We start from the raw sequence: 14397 nt of genomic DNA, 5'->3' as shown, positions 1-14397 counted from the left end.
CAACAAATGAGTATTTACTTGGAAGTTCTGATGTACTGTTACCATGAATCTCCTGTTTGACAGCTGGTGAAAGAATAGAAGCAAGCTATCCAGAAACCTTCAACCAAGGTTAGGTAATGGGTGGAAATCATTAGTCAAGGGTTGTTCTTCTGCTTATTAACCTGGTGAAATTTTAGCATGTAATAGTATAAATCCTGTCTTTTTGATCCAATGCACTTCTGACACTATGTTGTTTTTTTGCTCTTGGATGATAGAAATCAATAGGAGCACTTCTCTAATTATGGGAACTGTAACAATAGAAATAATAAACGTTGCATGCTAGTCTTGTAGTGTGTGTGGAAACACAAGAGACAGACTAATAAACAGAGATAATTCCTAGAAAACGGTGTTTGTGGTTTTCAAAGACCCCTTTATTAAATACATGAAAACCTGAAAATTAGAAAACCTCACTAAATCCATCTGCTCAATTAGCTGTGCTCTACAGAGATCACATAAAGAATTGGGTAATTTTGGGTCATTTTGACTTCCCCCACAGGTGACTTATGGCTCTTTTGACTACACTTCTCTGCTCTACCTCTCTGACTACTCCGAAGACTTCGGGGGTGGACGGTTCGTGTTCATGGATGCAGATTCCAACAAGACAGTGGAGCCCCGAGCAGGTACGAGCCCAGGCTGGCTGCAGGGCAGGTTGTGTGGGTTTATTGGCTGGCCTGTGTTTTGTGTCAGCAGGAATAACCTGGGCTCTTGGTTTCTTATCTTCTTTTCTCCATGTTAGAGCTGGGATTAACACACGGGAGCCGCAGTTTTGTGTTTGGACTCGGTGTTTATTAATTCTTATCCACAGCACAGTCTCATGAGTCATGAGTCCTAGCTAACAAGGTAGACAATGGAAGTGTCTCTAACTCTTTTTAAGCATAGACTATCCAATAATGAGATGACACCTATATTATTTATACTTTTGACCCAATAATTGCCCACCCAAAGTCTGCAATGTGGGGCCTTTTTCACCCAATTAGAAAAAAACACCCAAAACTATGAAGAAGAAGGTGAAGAAAAAAGACTTCTACAACACCTTAAATCCTTCATATTGCCCCATATATATTACTGTATACTAAAACCTTAAATTCTAAGTTTTTCACCCTGTGAGATCACGCAATACTATTCAAACTCCACACCCACAACCCCAGTGCCATCACTCAGTCTCAGGAGTCTGTTCCATGGCCTCAGGTTAAAGGTAGTGCTTGCTTGAGGGTCAGTGTGTTTTAGAACTGGAAGCTCAAAACTCTCAGTTTCCAGAATTCCAGCTGTGGGGTAATGTAGCATTCTGTGTTCAGATTGATCACATCAAAAATAAAGATTAAGACAGGTTAAAATACAGCCACAGTTTGTAATATCTGGTGTTAAGCCACAATAAGTGACTTCATTGAAAGCTGTAGGGCTAAGAAGAGGTGGCCAGTCCTGACAGCTTAGCAGGTCACTGTGCAGCAGGAGCAGAGCTAACTGTCACTGAAGCAAATCCAAATTAAAGCAATTTATTTTAGACTGGCCTGAAATTCTTCTGCTGCTCAAGATGGAGCTTAATACCTTGTAATGACTGAGGGCTGGGTGTGAAGGTGATTGATTGCCACAGCTCTGCTGACCTGCTGGAGCATGATGGACTGTGATTATTGGGTATAAATCCATCCCTGCTTCCTGGAGGTTTGGCAGGGATGAACCTTCTGATGGCTGTCAGTTATAAATAAATAAAAAACCTTTAAGGCTGGTTTAAGATTTCTCTAATACGTGGATAATTTGAAACTAGAATTACTCTGGGGCTGCCTAGAGAGGAGCTCAGCCTCAACTCATCTGTGTGGCAGGTGAGTGCTGAGCTTCCAGCAGTGTTACCTTTCATAATACCAGATCAACCACACTGCTACAGGAAAAAAAAAAATAAAAGGACAACTTTATATTCCTGCTGTGTTCTGTCTTTTTTTTCCAAGACAGGAAAGATGGAAATTTACTCATTTAAAGAGGCTCAGTAATTGTCTGCTGGCAGTTGTTACCCCAAGCAGAACTGACTTCAGACTATTGCTGCCTGCAAATTGGGATGGGTGTTTTTTGACTTATGCATCAGAGTGATCCATTCACCTGCAGTGAATGCTGGTTTAGATAAACTCTGATATTACCTGCATTCTGGGTTTGCTATCAAGAACTGTATGTTTGATTATTTTGTCTTTTATGATTGGAAGTAAACCCTAAACTGAAAGCTTCATCTTTTGCAAAATGCTGCTGCCAGTATTTTGAAAGGGAACACATTAAACTATTTTGTTTCCAGATGCAAATCTAAGATTACCAGATCTTTATAGCTGTATAAATCCCAGCTGAATTTGAGGTATATGAAGAGAGCTGTGCAGGTTGAGTGCAGAGAGAGTGTAGGGACACTCAGCCTGGCTGTAGTGTGCAACATGCCCCTGACTTAATTTCCAAAAGTGTGTAACTGTGAAATTGCTTCCATTCAGCCCTATCTACTCATTTCCAGGTTTTATACTGCAAGGTCTTTGCTCTTGATGTCATTTTGAGGGAAGAAGGGAAAGCTGATTGAAGCTTTTTGGCTGTTCCCTTTGCCAGGGAGTTGTATGGGCAGTGTGTGCCACAGGACACCCCTTCTGAAACAAAACAAGGCACAGCTCCTAAGGAATAGCACAAATTTCCTTCATGGACACAAGAGAAAATTAGTTACACTTCGTAACACATCTCTGTGTTAGCAGAGTTGTCAGGGCTCCTGTGGTTGTGTCACAATCACCACTGACATCCTGGGAGCAAAGCAGAAAAGCTTGAGAGGTGAAGCACAATGTGAAGGCATTTGCACTTATTTTTCCTCTTGCTGATAAAATGTTTTGTGAAGGAATGACCCCAGGCTGTTTTCTGTTGCTGGTACAAGCTGATGTATTTTTCATTTTCATAATGTTCCTCTGCAATGTTTTTTCTCCCCTTCTGTATTCTTGGCTTTTGTTTGTTTGTTTTGTTTTACACTGCTTTTGATCTTTTGTGTGCTTCCCTTGTCACTCCAGCTCAACTTTTAAAACCACACGTTGATGAGCTTTCATGCTTCTCATTTAGGAGCTCCAGGCTTTTTTACAGATGACTGTCATAATCACTGGTTCAGTTTTCATGCTTGACAACTAATTTACTTTCCTGTATTGCTAATGCCACTGCAGTCCTAAAACCTGCTACATGTCTCACACTTAGCCTGCATTTTTGGGGACCTGATATTGTGTGCCAAAATGAGCAGGTTTCTTTTCCTGTGAGCAGCAATTTGTTCAAGTGTCAGTGGGGAGCAGAAAGGCATTAATAGTGATGCAGCAGAGCAGAAAAGCAGTAATTGGAAACACAAGGAAAAGCAATTAAACTATTGTGGGATGTCCTGTGTTTGAAAGTGCTGCCTGGGCAAGTCCCACTGCTGCTGCAGATGCATTTGCAGCACTTTAGTGGTGAGGATCAGTGTCAGCCAGTCAGCTGGGGACAGGGAGAATTGTTCTGCCAGGAGTGGAGCCCAAATTAAAATGCTTTTCACTTCCCTCAGTGCATATCACTTGCAGATTACCTAAGAAGTCTCTAAGTCCTGGCTCTCACATAGTTGCCAGAATGACTCTCTAATTTGCAGGATGATCTTTAACATCCCCTAGTTTGGTTGTTAGCAAACATTAGCTTTAAGAAGGAATTATAATTTATTAACCTTGAGGCTCTTGAGATTATTTTTTTAACAGAAGTGAACACCAGTTCAAGTGTACAGACCTTTGGCTAATTCATAACCAGACGTGGCATGAAGGAACACATCTTTCTTGTGCTCCAGAAGTGAGTATGTGTCTTTTGACTTCAGTCAGGACCTCTCTCTGCCACAAGAAACTCACTGTACCATGAGGAAGAAAATTCTCAGTGCCAAGGGAAATATGACTTTGAAAAGAAAACATTTCTTTTTGTGACAAAGAAACAGATCTAAAGTAGTATCTGTTCCTTTTAAATATATATGGAAATTCCGTTCCCAAAACTGTCATATTGGGATTTTTTTTCCCCACCTTAACCAGGACTGACTCTCTTTGGGAGACTGTAAGAAACAGAGCAACATTTTGAGTGAGGTCCTTCAAAACGAATCCCTTTCAATATTAATTCTTTTTGCTGCTCTGAGGCATGTTTTAGTAATCTGCAAGACATACAGGAGGAATAAGAATAACTGGCAAACATCAAGGCTTTCTTTTTTCAGTCATAAAATTGGTATACTTTCTGCTTCTGCTAAACTTGTTAGCATGTAAAATTTCATATTTTCAAATTTTGTATTTTAAAATTTCATATTTAGAATTTCATCATTTTGCAGAGTCTTGTGTGAATTTGGGATCTGGCAATATTAGACAGGTCACAGACTTCAGTTGATCATAAAGTGTACATGAAACTGCTGCTGGAGTGAAGTCTCAGTACTGGTTCTGTGTTCTTTATTTTCATGTGTGTTTTGTGATTTGAAGGTCAGCTTTGCTGCACTTATTTCAGCTTACGAGGGAATTTATTCTTCATGCAAGTAATTTATTATACAAAGGCAGAAGGAAAGGTTGCAATCACTTCAGTGTGTTTCTGGAAGAAACTAATCAGTGGGGCAAAAGGAATTCTGTACATTGGAGAGTGAAATGTGACTCTTTAATCTCAAACTGAGCATATTCTCACAGCTGTCAGAGGAGTGTGTTTCTAGAAGTGTAAAATACTTGATTTTAAGGTATAAAGATATTTGGGAACTTCCCTCCTTGTATACACAGTCTCATCTGCCTCTGTATTCAATCCACATCCTCCAGATTCAGTGGGATTTGCTTAAAGCACTTGCTTAAATCTTCCCAATTCAACATTTTTGAATAAGTAATTGAATTGGTTAAATAAGTTTTATTGTGTGCTTGCAGAAAACATTATTAGCAGTTTATTTGCCTAATGGTATGATGGGTTTTCTTGGACACTCTACATGAGGATGAATTGGTGATTAATCCTGAACAGATGATGAGGACGAGAACACAACTGTTGTGCATTTTCCCTGGCAGTGCTTCTGTCTGGCTGTCATTCAGCAGATGAGATGGAGTTTTTCCTTCTTTCCTGAGGAACATTTAGGGCTGAGAGATGTTAGGCAGACAGTGGGAGCTGTCAGTGCATGAGCTGAAAGATGCTGAATAGATCTGTGGTGCCAAATGAACTGTTCCCACTTCCCTTTCACCAGACAGAGGAGTTCCTTCCTTTCCTTCTGAGCAGCAGCTCAGTCTTCCCAGTGTCCCCAACCAGTTGCCATGGACAGAGGATGATGGTGAGGCCCTTTCCATTCCTTCAGCCCTGCTTTGCATCCCTTCTCTGATGCCCAGGGAGGGCACATTTACCATTCCCTCACCCGACTGAGTGATGGTCAAGACAATCTAACACATAATTCGCTTTTTCTCTTTGAAGTTCTCATGACCCAAGGAGTTTTCCAAGGAAATTTGGCAGTGAATTAAACTAGAAGAGCCAGAAGGCTCCTGCCAAGAAAGCAGAAAGGGGAAATACCATGTGAAGGATGGGAGCATGAAGGGGCTTAGGGTCCAGTGGCAAAAAACAGGCAAAGCTGCAAATAGAAGTGCTGGTCTCGATGTGGATGTTTCATGTGTAATCAGAATAACTGAGGTTGGAAAGGACCTCTGGACATCATCCACTCCATGGCCCCTGTTTGAACATCAAGCACAGGAGACACAGGGGTAGCAAAATCCTTCTGAGACATCCCTAGGAAACATCTGAATGCTGCACTCATTTGTGCCAGTGATGGGACTAGAGTTTGTACCAATGCTGTGGCCCTGATGGGGCAGAGTTTGTGCCAGTGCTGTGGCCCTGGCAGCCTGGTAGGACTCAGGAATTAGATGTAATTTAGGAGCTGGCCTTGATTTTAGAAAGGGAATTGGGCCGGGGCTCTTCTAACCTGTTATGCAATGAATGTGTAATATTAGAGATAGAATAATTACGTAATATTTTTTTTTCTTATGAGCATTGTGGTCTGTTAATTTTATTATGGTTCTCAAAATCACCTCGTATATTCCCTACATTTTGTTATAACTTAAGCTCGTGTGCCCTATTAATTTTCCTCTTGCCAGAGTAAGAACAAGAGAAGATACATTTTTTTAATAATACTTGTAAATCAGAGCATGTGTTGACTGCAAAGTATTATAATGATGCTTACTAATTAATTTTCACAAAAACCTTGTTAGAATAGGTCAGTAGTACGTCAGTTTCCTTTTAACAAGGAAAAAGGTGATGGAGAAAGTGGTTTTGTTGAGGTCAGTTACATGTTGGGGGTAGATGTCACTGAAAATTGTTTCCTTTGTGTTTCCCTCCAGTCTGTATTGCCTCTCAGGACAAAGGTGAGGTAGCAAATTGAAGGCAACATCCTTGTTTCCACTGCCTTGTGGAAACAAGTATGGCAGTGCAGCTGAAAACTCAAGAGGGATAACATTTCCTGAGAGCAAGCCTTTTGGGAATAGTGACTTCTTCTGTGATGTAGCTCTGAGTACATCTAAAAAGAATTCACTGCTAAGAGGTGGTTCTGAATTAAACCTGGGAAAGCAAAAGCAGGGAAAAGCAAAGCCTTGGATTTAATACATTTATTCCTCCAGTGTTTTTGTTTGAGTATTAAATGCTACATAATTGCTCCATAGTGAAATGTCTGTTGCTTTTGCTGCTTGTTAATTAGTCCTTAAAGTAACAGCATTGCTTCATCTAAATTGGAAGTCACATAAAATTTATAGCAGTGGATCTTGTGACTGGCATTTGCATGTCTTCTTAAACAGTGATTCCTGTGGTTCAGTGCAAAAATGGATTCTCAAAAAGTCAGGAGAAGAAGTGGTTACCTCTAATATAATTAAGATCTTGCTTCCTTGTAAGAGATTGTTAGGAGGTCCCTGGCCTTGGTCATTGCCAGTGACCATCACCTGGATAAGGATATTGACATATATCCCCTGAAGGTTTTGTCAGATGGGATGAGAATTAACATTCTCTTCCCTCTTTTTGAACATTTATAGTGGTAAAAATAACGTACTGTGGAAAGAGAGTGCTCTTGCTTCAAAAATTTTGTAAAGGAAGTAAGTTTAAAAGAAATCCTTCCCAAGTGACGAAAAAGCTTCTTTGAAAACTGATCATAGCCTTGTTCAGTTACCCAGAGACTCCCACTGATACATATGGGAGCAGATTGATACCATATATATGAAGACATATTTATTAAAGACAGAACTTAAAAGACATTCAGTATAGCCAAAAAAAATCAATTTAACTGGCTTAAACACACTGAATCTTGTCTAGCTCTGAATTACTGCTACTTCTAGTCAGAGATCAAACTAAACAGCTTGAAAGTCAGTTTAAGGCAAAGCTTTGGGTGAGCAGGTGAGGGACCAGTAATAATGTACTTTAATGAAGTTGAAATATGATTTAAAAAGGGAAGGAAATGTCATGTCACAGGGATTTTGTATGGAATCCTTGAGGGCAACACTGGTGGTACAGGAGCACGTTGCTTTCATTTGGCCTTTCATCCAGAGGAGCAGGGCACCGAGCTGGGGATGAGCCGTGCATGCAAATGGATCTCCTCTTCACATGTGTGACTTCAGGCATTGCTGAGGTGCAGCCACAGGCACAGAAGGGATGAAATTGTTATGAAAGATTCTGAACTGCACTCTGAGGATTAGATGTGGGCAACTGAACATTAAAGAACTGACTCAGGGATTAGTGGGCAAACCCAGCCCCATAAAGGCAGTCCAAATGCCCCATGTGTGCTGGTTAGGAGGATGCAGGAAAAGGAACTTCTGGATCTTTGGGATCCCTTTTAGAAGAGAAACCCAGTGATGTGCCTGGTGCCCATTTTGGCTGTGAAGGTGGGGTAAGGGTTGGAATAGTTCATGTTGTTGTACAGACTTCAGGTAGGCATCAGCTTTTAAACAAACTCTAATTTGAACAGTGGGGGAAAAGCCTGAGTAGGAAAACCACGTGCTCTTGGGGTGAGGGAGCTGTGCAGGTGAGAAATTTTGGCTTCCTTGGGAGAGCAGGAGCAGTCCCACGGAGCCACGTCAGGTCAGTTACTTGCTGGACATCAACCTTGGACATCCTCAGAATAGTTGAATAACAAGGGAGTTAAGTTATTAACATAATAGAGGGCTCCGTTCTGCTGTCTCATCCAGTGGGATGGCAGTGAACCTCTGCTGTCAGCATCAAAGTCACTGCATTTCCATTTCACCTGATGCCACCTGAGGCCCAGAGTGTCCCCAAGCAGGGACAAGATGGTCACAGCTTGGGCAGGAGCAAGGACAGCAGTGAGCAGTGAGCACTATAAAACAGCTGCCAAGCCAGTGCATGGATGAAGTGGCTCTTTCTAAGGAAAGTGAATTTTTACATGGCTGATACATTTTCACTTCTAAATACTCTCCACGGTTGTCACACCTTCAGACAGAGTGGAAACTGCTGTGATTTTGAGCAACCAACTGTGCTGGTAGGAGAGAAGCAGGCAGGGATTCTTAAAATTTAGCACTTGATGTTTTAAAATGTGACTGTGTATGTGATACATGACTTTGTAACCTGCCTGAGCAGCCAGTGACCAGACTAGGCACAGAAAGTGATAGGAAACACTTGGTGCAATGCTGAGAAGGTGCCACAGCTGCTTGTAAATCTGAGGATTTGTCATTGAAGGATTTTTGCCACCTCTGTGCTGCTTCCTCCTTTTTTTGTCTAAAATTAGAGCCAGGACTAGAAGGGGAGCAGGGAGGAAATCAGTACACTTTGCTGACAGTCACTGGACTTGCACTTTTTTGTTTTTAATTGAGGCAACTTAGAACTGGCTTCTATGTTCTTGGCTTCCTCCTGCCTTTTCTAAACTACCTTTGGTGGGATTGCATCTCCAGCTTGGTGGCACAAAGGATGAATGTACATTTTAAACAGTAATAAGCAGTCAGAGTGCAGTGTGAGCTGGTAGCAGTTTGTCTGTGGTGACCTATGGGCTCTCAGGTCAGCGGGGAGCAGCTGGAGGCAGCCAGCAGCTGAGCTGTGCAGGGAGAGCTGCAGCCGAGTGCCAAACTCCATTCAGGGGTTAAAATCCTTTGTCTTTGCAGGCCGGGTGTCGTTCTTCACCTCTGGCTCAGAGAACCTGCACCGTGTGGAGAAGGTGCAGTGGGGAACTCGCTTTGCCATCACCATCTCCTTCACCTGCGACCCGCAGCACGGCATCGGGGACCCGCTCCTGGCCTGATGCTGCCACTGCTGCCCCTGCCATGGCAGCTCCAGGGGAAGGAAAAGCCCTGCAAGAGGAGAGGAGAAAGGGAGAGTCCATGTCTTGTAACCTCAAGTGCAGTTAGAGCTGCCCAGCTGTGGGAACAGCTGTCACACAGTTTGTTTTCACGTCTCCTTTTCTGTAAACAAATGGTGGCTTAAGGACCGTCTTAAATTTGATGCATTCTGAAAATGGTTTGTCTTCATGTGCCAAAGGGACAAGGCTACAAAGAAGAGAGAATGGGCTCCACAAAGAAGAAAACGTGGGATCTTCATTTTTTGAGTATTTTTTAAAAATTCTTAAGTTTAAAAGATACAAACAGTCTTTTGGGCCATGCCATGATCTGACTCCCCAGGCTGCTGTTGCCTGTTCAGTTCTTTAGTCTCCTCAGTTACTGATGTGGTGTCACATTAGTAACTGAAGAGAGTAAAGAATTGAAAGTCTGACCTGAATTAACTGAGCCAGGTGAGTGTTATTCTCTAGAACACACCTTCTGTTGAGAGGGATGGATTCTCCTGAGTGTGGGATCACTGGGGAATACACCTAGGTTTAGCTACTGGGACTTGAACTTTTTTTTAAAATTTAATTACTACTGATTCAATATTCAGGAAGTCCCTCAATAGCTATTTTTGGACTTCTCTTTTCCAGTTGAGTATGAAGGCTTTTTCTGTTAATGAGGACTGCTGATGTTCCCTGAATATTAAATTGCAGGAACTTCCAAGAGGAGCTATGTGCATTGTAACAAGCACGTGCATAATCTGGTCAAATACTTCGGATTTTTTACTGCAAAGATTTCTGTGGGGCAAGAGGTTGATAAATAAAAACTTAATTTTTTTCTCAATCAAATTCTGAAGTAATTATATTGATCTGGTTTATTACCTGGATGTATAACTTCTGTGAAACACTGAAAATCTGGGAATGTGCTTTGATTTTTTTTATTTTATTTTTTAATTTTATGCATACAGTTTGGACTTTATAATGTACTCTTCTATGGAAATAATCAGTACTGGGTGGAATTACACTGCAGATCAATATAAAGAGGAAGGAAAAGAGAACACTTGGACTTTACAGAGTTCTCATTGGGCACACCAGCAAGATTAGTCCTCTGTAATTTCATTTCTTTGTTCGGAAACCTGAAAAAGTCTTCCTTGTCTGTACTAATGAGGGAGAATTGTTAAAATGGTTGGATGCAAGGAAATAATAAAGTTCATATTGAAATACTTGTCTTAAAGTCTGTTTATTCTGAGGAATTTGCATTACACCATGTTTTAAGCCCATGTGAAGGCAGACCAAGATCACCAGCAGCTTTACAGGATTGAACTTGATTCCTGCCATTACCCTGAGACTTAAATGCAGGGCTTTTCCCCCCAAAATACCTGATAGGAATCTGAACATGAATGGACCTGTGTCTGCTGGTTACTCCTGTCATGCCAGCCGTAAGTGGCACTAAAAGGAAGTGGCACTTCTGGAGCTGCCCTGTGTCAAATCCTGCTCAACAAACTCATCTCACACTGTGGGTGAAATCTCAGCTCATCTCTTGGGTTCTCATCTTTTGAAGATCCTGTGTCTTGGAACAGCTGCTGCCCATGGTGCATCTCCTGCTGGGAACTGATGGATGATCAGAAATAAAATCAAGCTGGAATTTGTCTTTTGGAGTCTTTAAGCCTCAGTAATCTGGTCAATATGATCACCAAATCTGTCAACTGTAATTTGTTGGGAAGTTGTGCACTGTACATGGTAGGAAAGTTCTTTGGAAAAAAAAAAAAGCCAAATATTTTGTATGTTTTAGAGTCACTGAGCTTTTTCTATTTAGAGTTTCAATACCCAGACTACTAAAAGCAATGCCTAGATCTAGGGAGAATTTAAATGGCAAATGAGGAAGTGAAGTGCAGTTTAAAAGTTTCTGAAGGTAGCCTCCAGCAGGAAGCAGTAACTGCAGAATGTTCCTGGGGCAGAGTGGAAGTTGAATTGATGCTTAATGGGAACAAACTGGGTTTCATTTATTTTAGGCCACTTAAATACCCTGAATAATTTCTTATTGAGGGTCCCTTCAGATAATGATATACAACTCTATACTTGAAATATTTAATTTCTGTCCTTTTTGAGGCTCAGCTGCCTGTTGCTGCTGGGAACTGCAGGGCTCTAATTCTTAGAGCTCTGGGTCCTCCAAGGGCAGGATTTGTTGGAGTAGCAGGAATCTGATGCCAGGCTGCTGCAGAGGAGTGTTCTGAATTGAACAGAGGTGATGACACCTGGAGCTGTCCCAGTTGTGTGAGGACCTTTGGATAGAGCCCTTGGACTTAAAATAAAGGTCAGTGCTTGTGCAGTGCGAGTCCTGATGTTAAAATGAAAGCTTTGCACCTGAAAGGAGGCTCTTTAGAGATCTCTGGGAATGCTGGTTTGTGTTTTGAAAGGAAATTTCTTGTGATGAAAGGGAAAGGCTGCTGGTGTGAAAAGTCCCAGAGTGAAATAGAAAATGGAGCAGGAGAGAAAGTCAGATTTGACTCCCTACAATGAGATTGAGTGGAGCCTTCTGAGGACTTCTGTGAAGTTGTACTACTTTAAAAACCACATTTCTATTCAAATGCTTTGTGGAATACCAGGAGCTTTTGAAAAATTGACAGGTTTTGTGGTCAGATTAGATTCTTGGTGTACACCTGCCTTTCAGTCCTGTAGCATGCATTGAAGTTTAAATTTTTATTACCTGTGATTCTAGGAACTCTAGGTGGATTTCTTGGCATTTCTCATGTATTACATCTTCATTGTGCAAGCAGTTATGGCTTTTAATTCCCTGTAAGTCAGCTGAAGGGTTGGGAAGGTACATTTATGTTGAATTATGAATCATTTATTACATTATGAATGTGTATCATCCACCTGAAATATTCTGTGCTCCATCTCAATCCTTTTCGAGTCCAGAAATGTTTACAAGAATACACTATTTACAAAAAGGTTTTAATTTGGATTTATAGCAGAAATTCAGCTTCATGTCTTCCTTATTTTTAAGGTCAACAGCTGGATACTTTGGGAGGCTGTAGCACCTAATAATGTGCACATTAAAATAATTGTAGCTGAAAAGGCATTAATGACGACTGTGCTGCCAAAGAAATCTGGTTTTGTTTCTTCAGTTGCATTTTTTGGTATTGAATTGCTCCTTCACAGCTTTCCTTTCCCCAGTAAATAAAGATGATACTGTTTTTAATGTAAGAGTTCCTGTGTTCCTTCTCCATCCAGATATCCTTACACAGTGTTTGCAGGGGGTTTGGTTTTCTCTGAGCTGCTCATGGGGAGCTCTGTGAAATGTTTTTGTCTTGTCTAAATTCGAGGGGTAAAACCAGGAAATGCTGCTGGAGGTCAGGGCTCTTTGAGTGGGGAGGAATAAATCCAGCCAATCTATCTTCTCCAAGTGAAGAAAAAAAAAAATCCCAACTCCTGTCTTCCCTTTTCTGAGTCTCTGTTATGGAGATCCAAGCAAACATTGCAGGAGCAGCAGCAGAGTTACTTCCTCTCTGAACCACAGGTGGCTCTGGCACTCGTGGGTTGTCTCAGCCTGAGAAATCCAGCCAAGGCAGAGTCCTGGAGGGGTGGGAATCCTCTGCTCCCTGTGCAGCACCCTGAGGAGCTGGAGCTCTGCCTTGCTTTGGGCCTTGGGAACACTCTGAGGAAGCTGAGAGCTCATTTTATACATCACTGGCTGCACCCTGCATTCAGCTCTCTCTTCCTGATTGTTCATTTGTCCCCAAAGTCTCTGTGTGACCATTTTTACCTTCTGTGAGCCTTGGTGGCTTTGGACTTAGGTTTTTCAGGGTGGATTGTGCAAAGGAAATAAAGAAGTGTCCAATTTCCCAAGTACAGCTCTTTGAGAGTGTTCATCATCTAACCTCACATCACTCATTTCACCTCTCAGTGCATTATTTATCCATGGACTGCTGGCACTGCAGAGGAGCTGGCTTTTTCCTCTGATCCTTTCAGCTCACGTGGGTTATTAACCTTGATGAAGGATTTCTAACTCAATTTTGAGCTTTTTCATTCCTCAGCATTAGTGGGGCTTTTTTCCCCCAAAATACTATTTTATTTTTCTTTTAGCAGAGGCACTGTCCATGTTTACACCAATTATTTCAGAAATATTTATTTCCATCTTGGCTGTTTTCCTGTAAACCTGAAATAACGACAAGGTATGGATCATTTTTGCCTGCTGTTGAGCATTCTTGTCTTTCCTGCTACCTCCTGGACAAGGAGTAGGGAATTTTGAAACAGATACTAGAGAGAATGAGTCAGACCTTGGGATCAAACAAGAAATGCTTTGCTTGAGTAATTCTTACTCTGGAATCAATAAAACAGTCTGGAAGTACCATCTCCTTTATTTGTGTAACATTTAGATTCATCAAAATAAAGCCGTCTTGGTTTACTGTGGGTGATCCTGAGGCTGCCCAAGGAACCCAGACTGGGTGAATCCACGAGGTGCCAGGTCAGATTCAGGTTGTTCATAATGAAGTGCACTGAAACCTGCCCCTTTTTGAAGGGAATATTCTATTTATAGGGAGAAGCTGAGATTTGTGGAGTGTTCATGTTTCTGGGAATTTCTTGGAATGGTCCTCCAGTGTTCAAAAAAGCTCATTTTAGACATGGACACCCTTCCTATTCTTGTGTTAACAAACCACAGCAGCCCCTCCACCCCCAAAAAAAGCACCAACTTTTTTTCCTGAGCCACGATTTGTCTGTTCAGACACCTTGAGGATTTGTCTTTCTTTGGTTCCTCAGTTTACACAATTATTTGAAGCTGTTTATAGAGATGCCTGGATACTTTGCTGCTGACTCCACAGAAAAAAATCTCGCTGTTTTCCTTTTTGAGAGAGCTTTTCCCTGCCAGGGGAAGGGCTCTGGGTGGATTCCTACCTTGGAGGTGACCTCCTCAGCATGTTCCCTTGCCAGCCAGACCGTTAAATCTTGTGGGAATAAACAAAGGCAGGTCCTGATGGAGTCATTCTGCATGTCTTGGCTCTGGGTGGTGGTTCCTTCCATTCCCTCGAGCAGGGAATTGTGTTTATTTCTGTTATTTTACTGTGTTCTGGGAGTCCTCCCTGCATAATGGGGCTTTAATTGTGGTTCACTGAATCACCTCATAA

The 14397-nt window shown here is 41.7% G+C and overlaps 2 protein-coding genes across 2 annotated transcripts in view; one reads left to right on the top strand and one right to left on the bottom strand.

Annotated features, from left to right (window-relative positions):
* The window catches only part of OGFOD3 (2-oxoglutarate and iron dependent oxygenase domain containing 3), a gene marked incomplete at its 5' end in the record, with an annotated part of 32422 nt that extends 21930 nt beyond the window's left edge, over positions 1-10492 (top strand). Inside the window, 2 exons of the mRNA XM_083874833.1 lie at positions 536-659; positions 9117-10492. Of these exons, the coding sequence (XP_083730959.1) occupies positions 536-659; positions 9117-9253 (261 nt within the window). The 3' untranslated portion in view covers positions 9254-10492. The remainder of the gene's footprint in view (positions 1-535; positions 660-9116) is intronic.
* Positions 1-14397, bottom strand: part of LOC310916932 (urotensin-2 receptor-like) — a gene marked incomplete at its 5' end in the record, with an annotated part of 46044 nt that overhangs the window by 14332 nt on the left and 17315 nt on the right. The gene's annotated exons all lie outside the window — the stretch shown is intronic.

This window comes from Zosterops lateralis, assembly GCF_965231275.1.
Source record: "Zosterops lateralis genome assembly, chromosome: 18".
Lineage (NCBI taxonomy): Eukaryota > Metazoa > Chordata > Aves > Passeriformes > Zosteropidae > Zosterops > Zosterops lateralis.
Note: the sequence above shows the minus strand (reverse complement) of the source record. Positions and strands in the feature narration are given on the sequence as shown.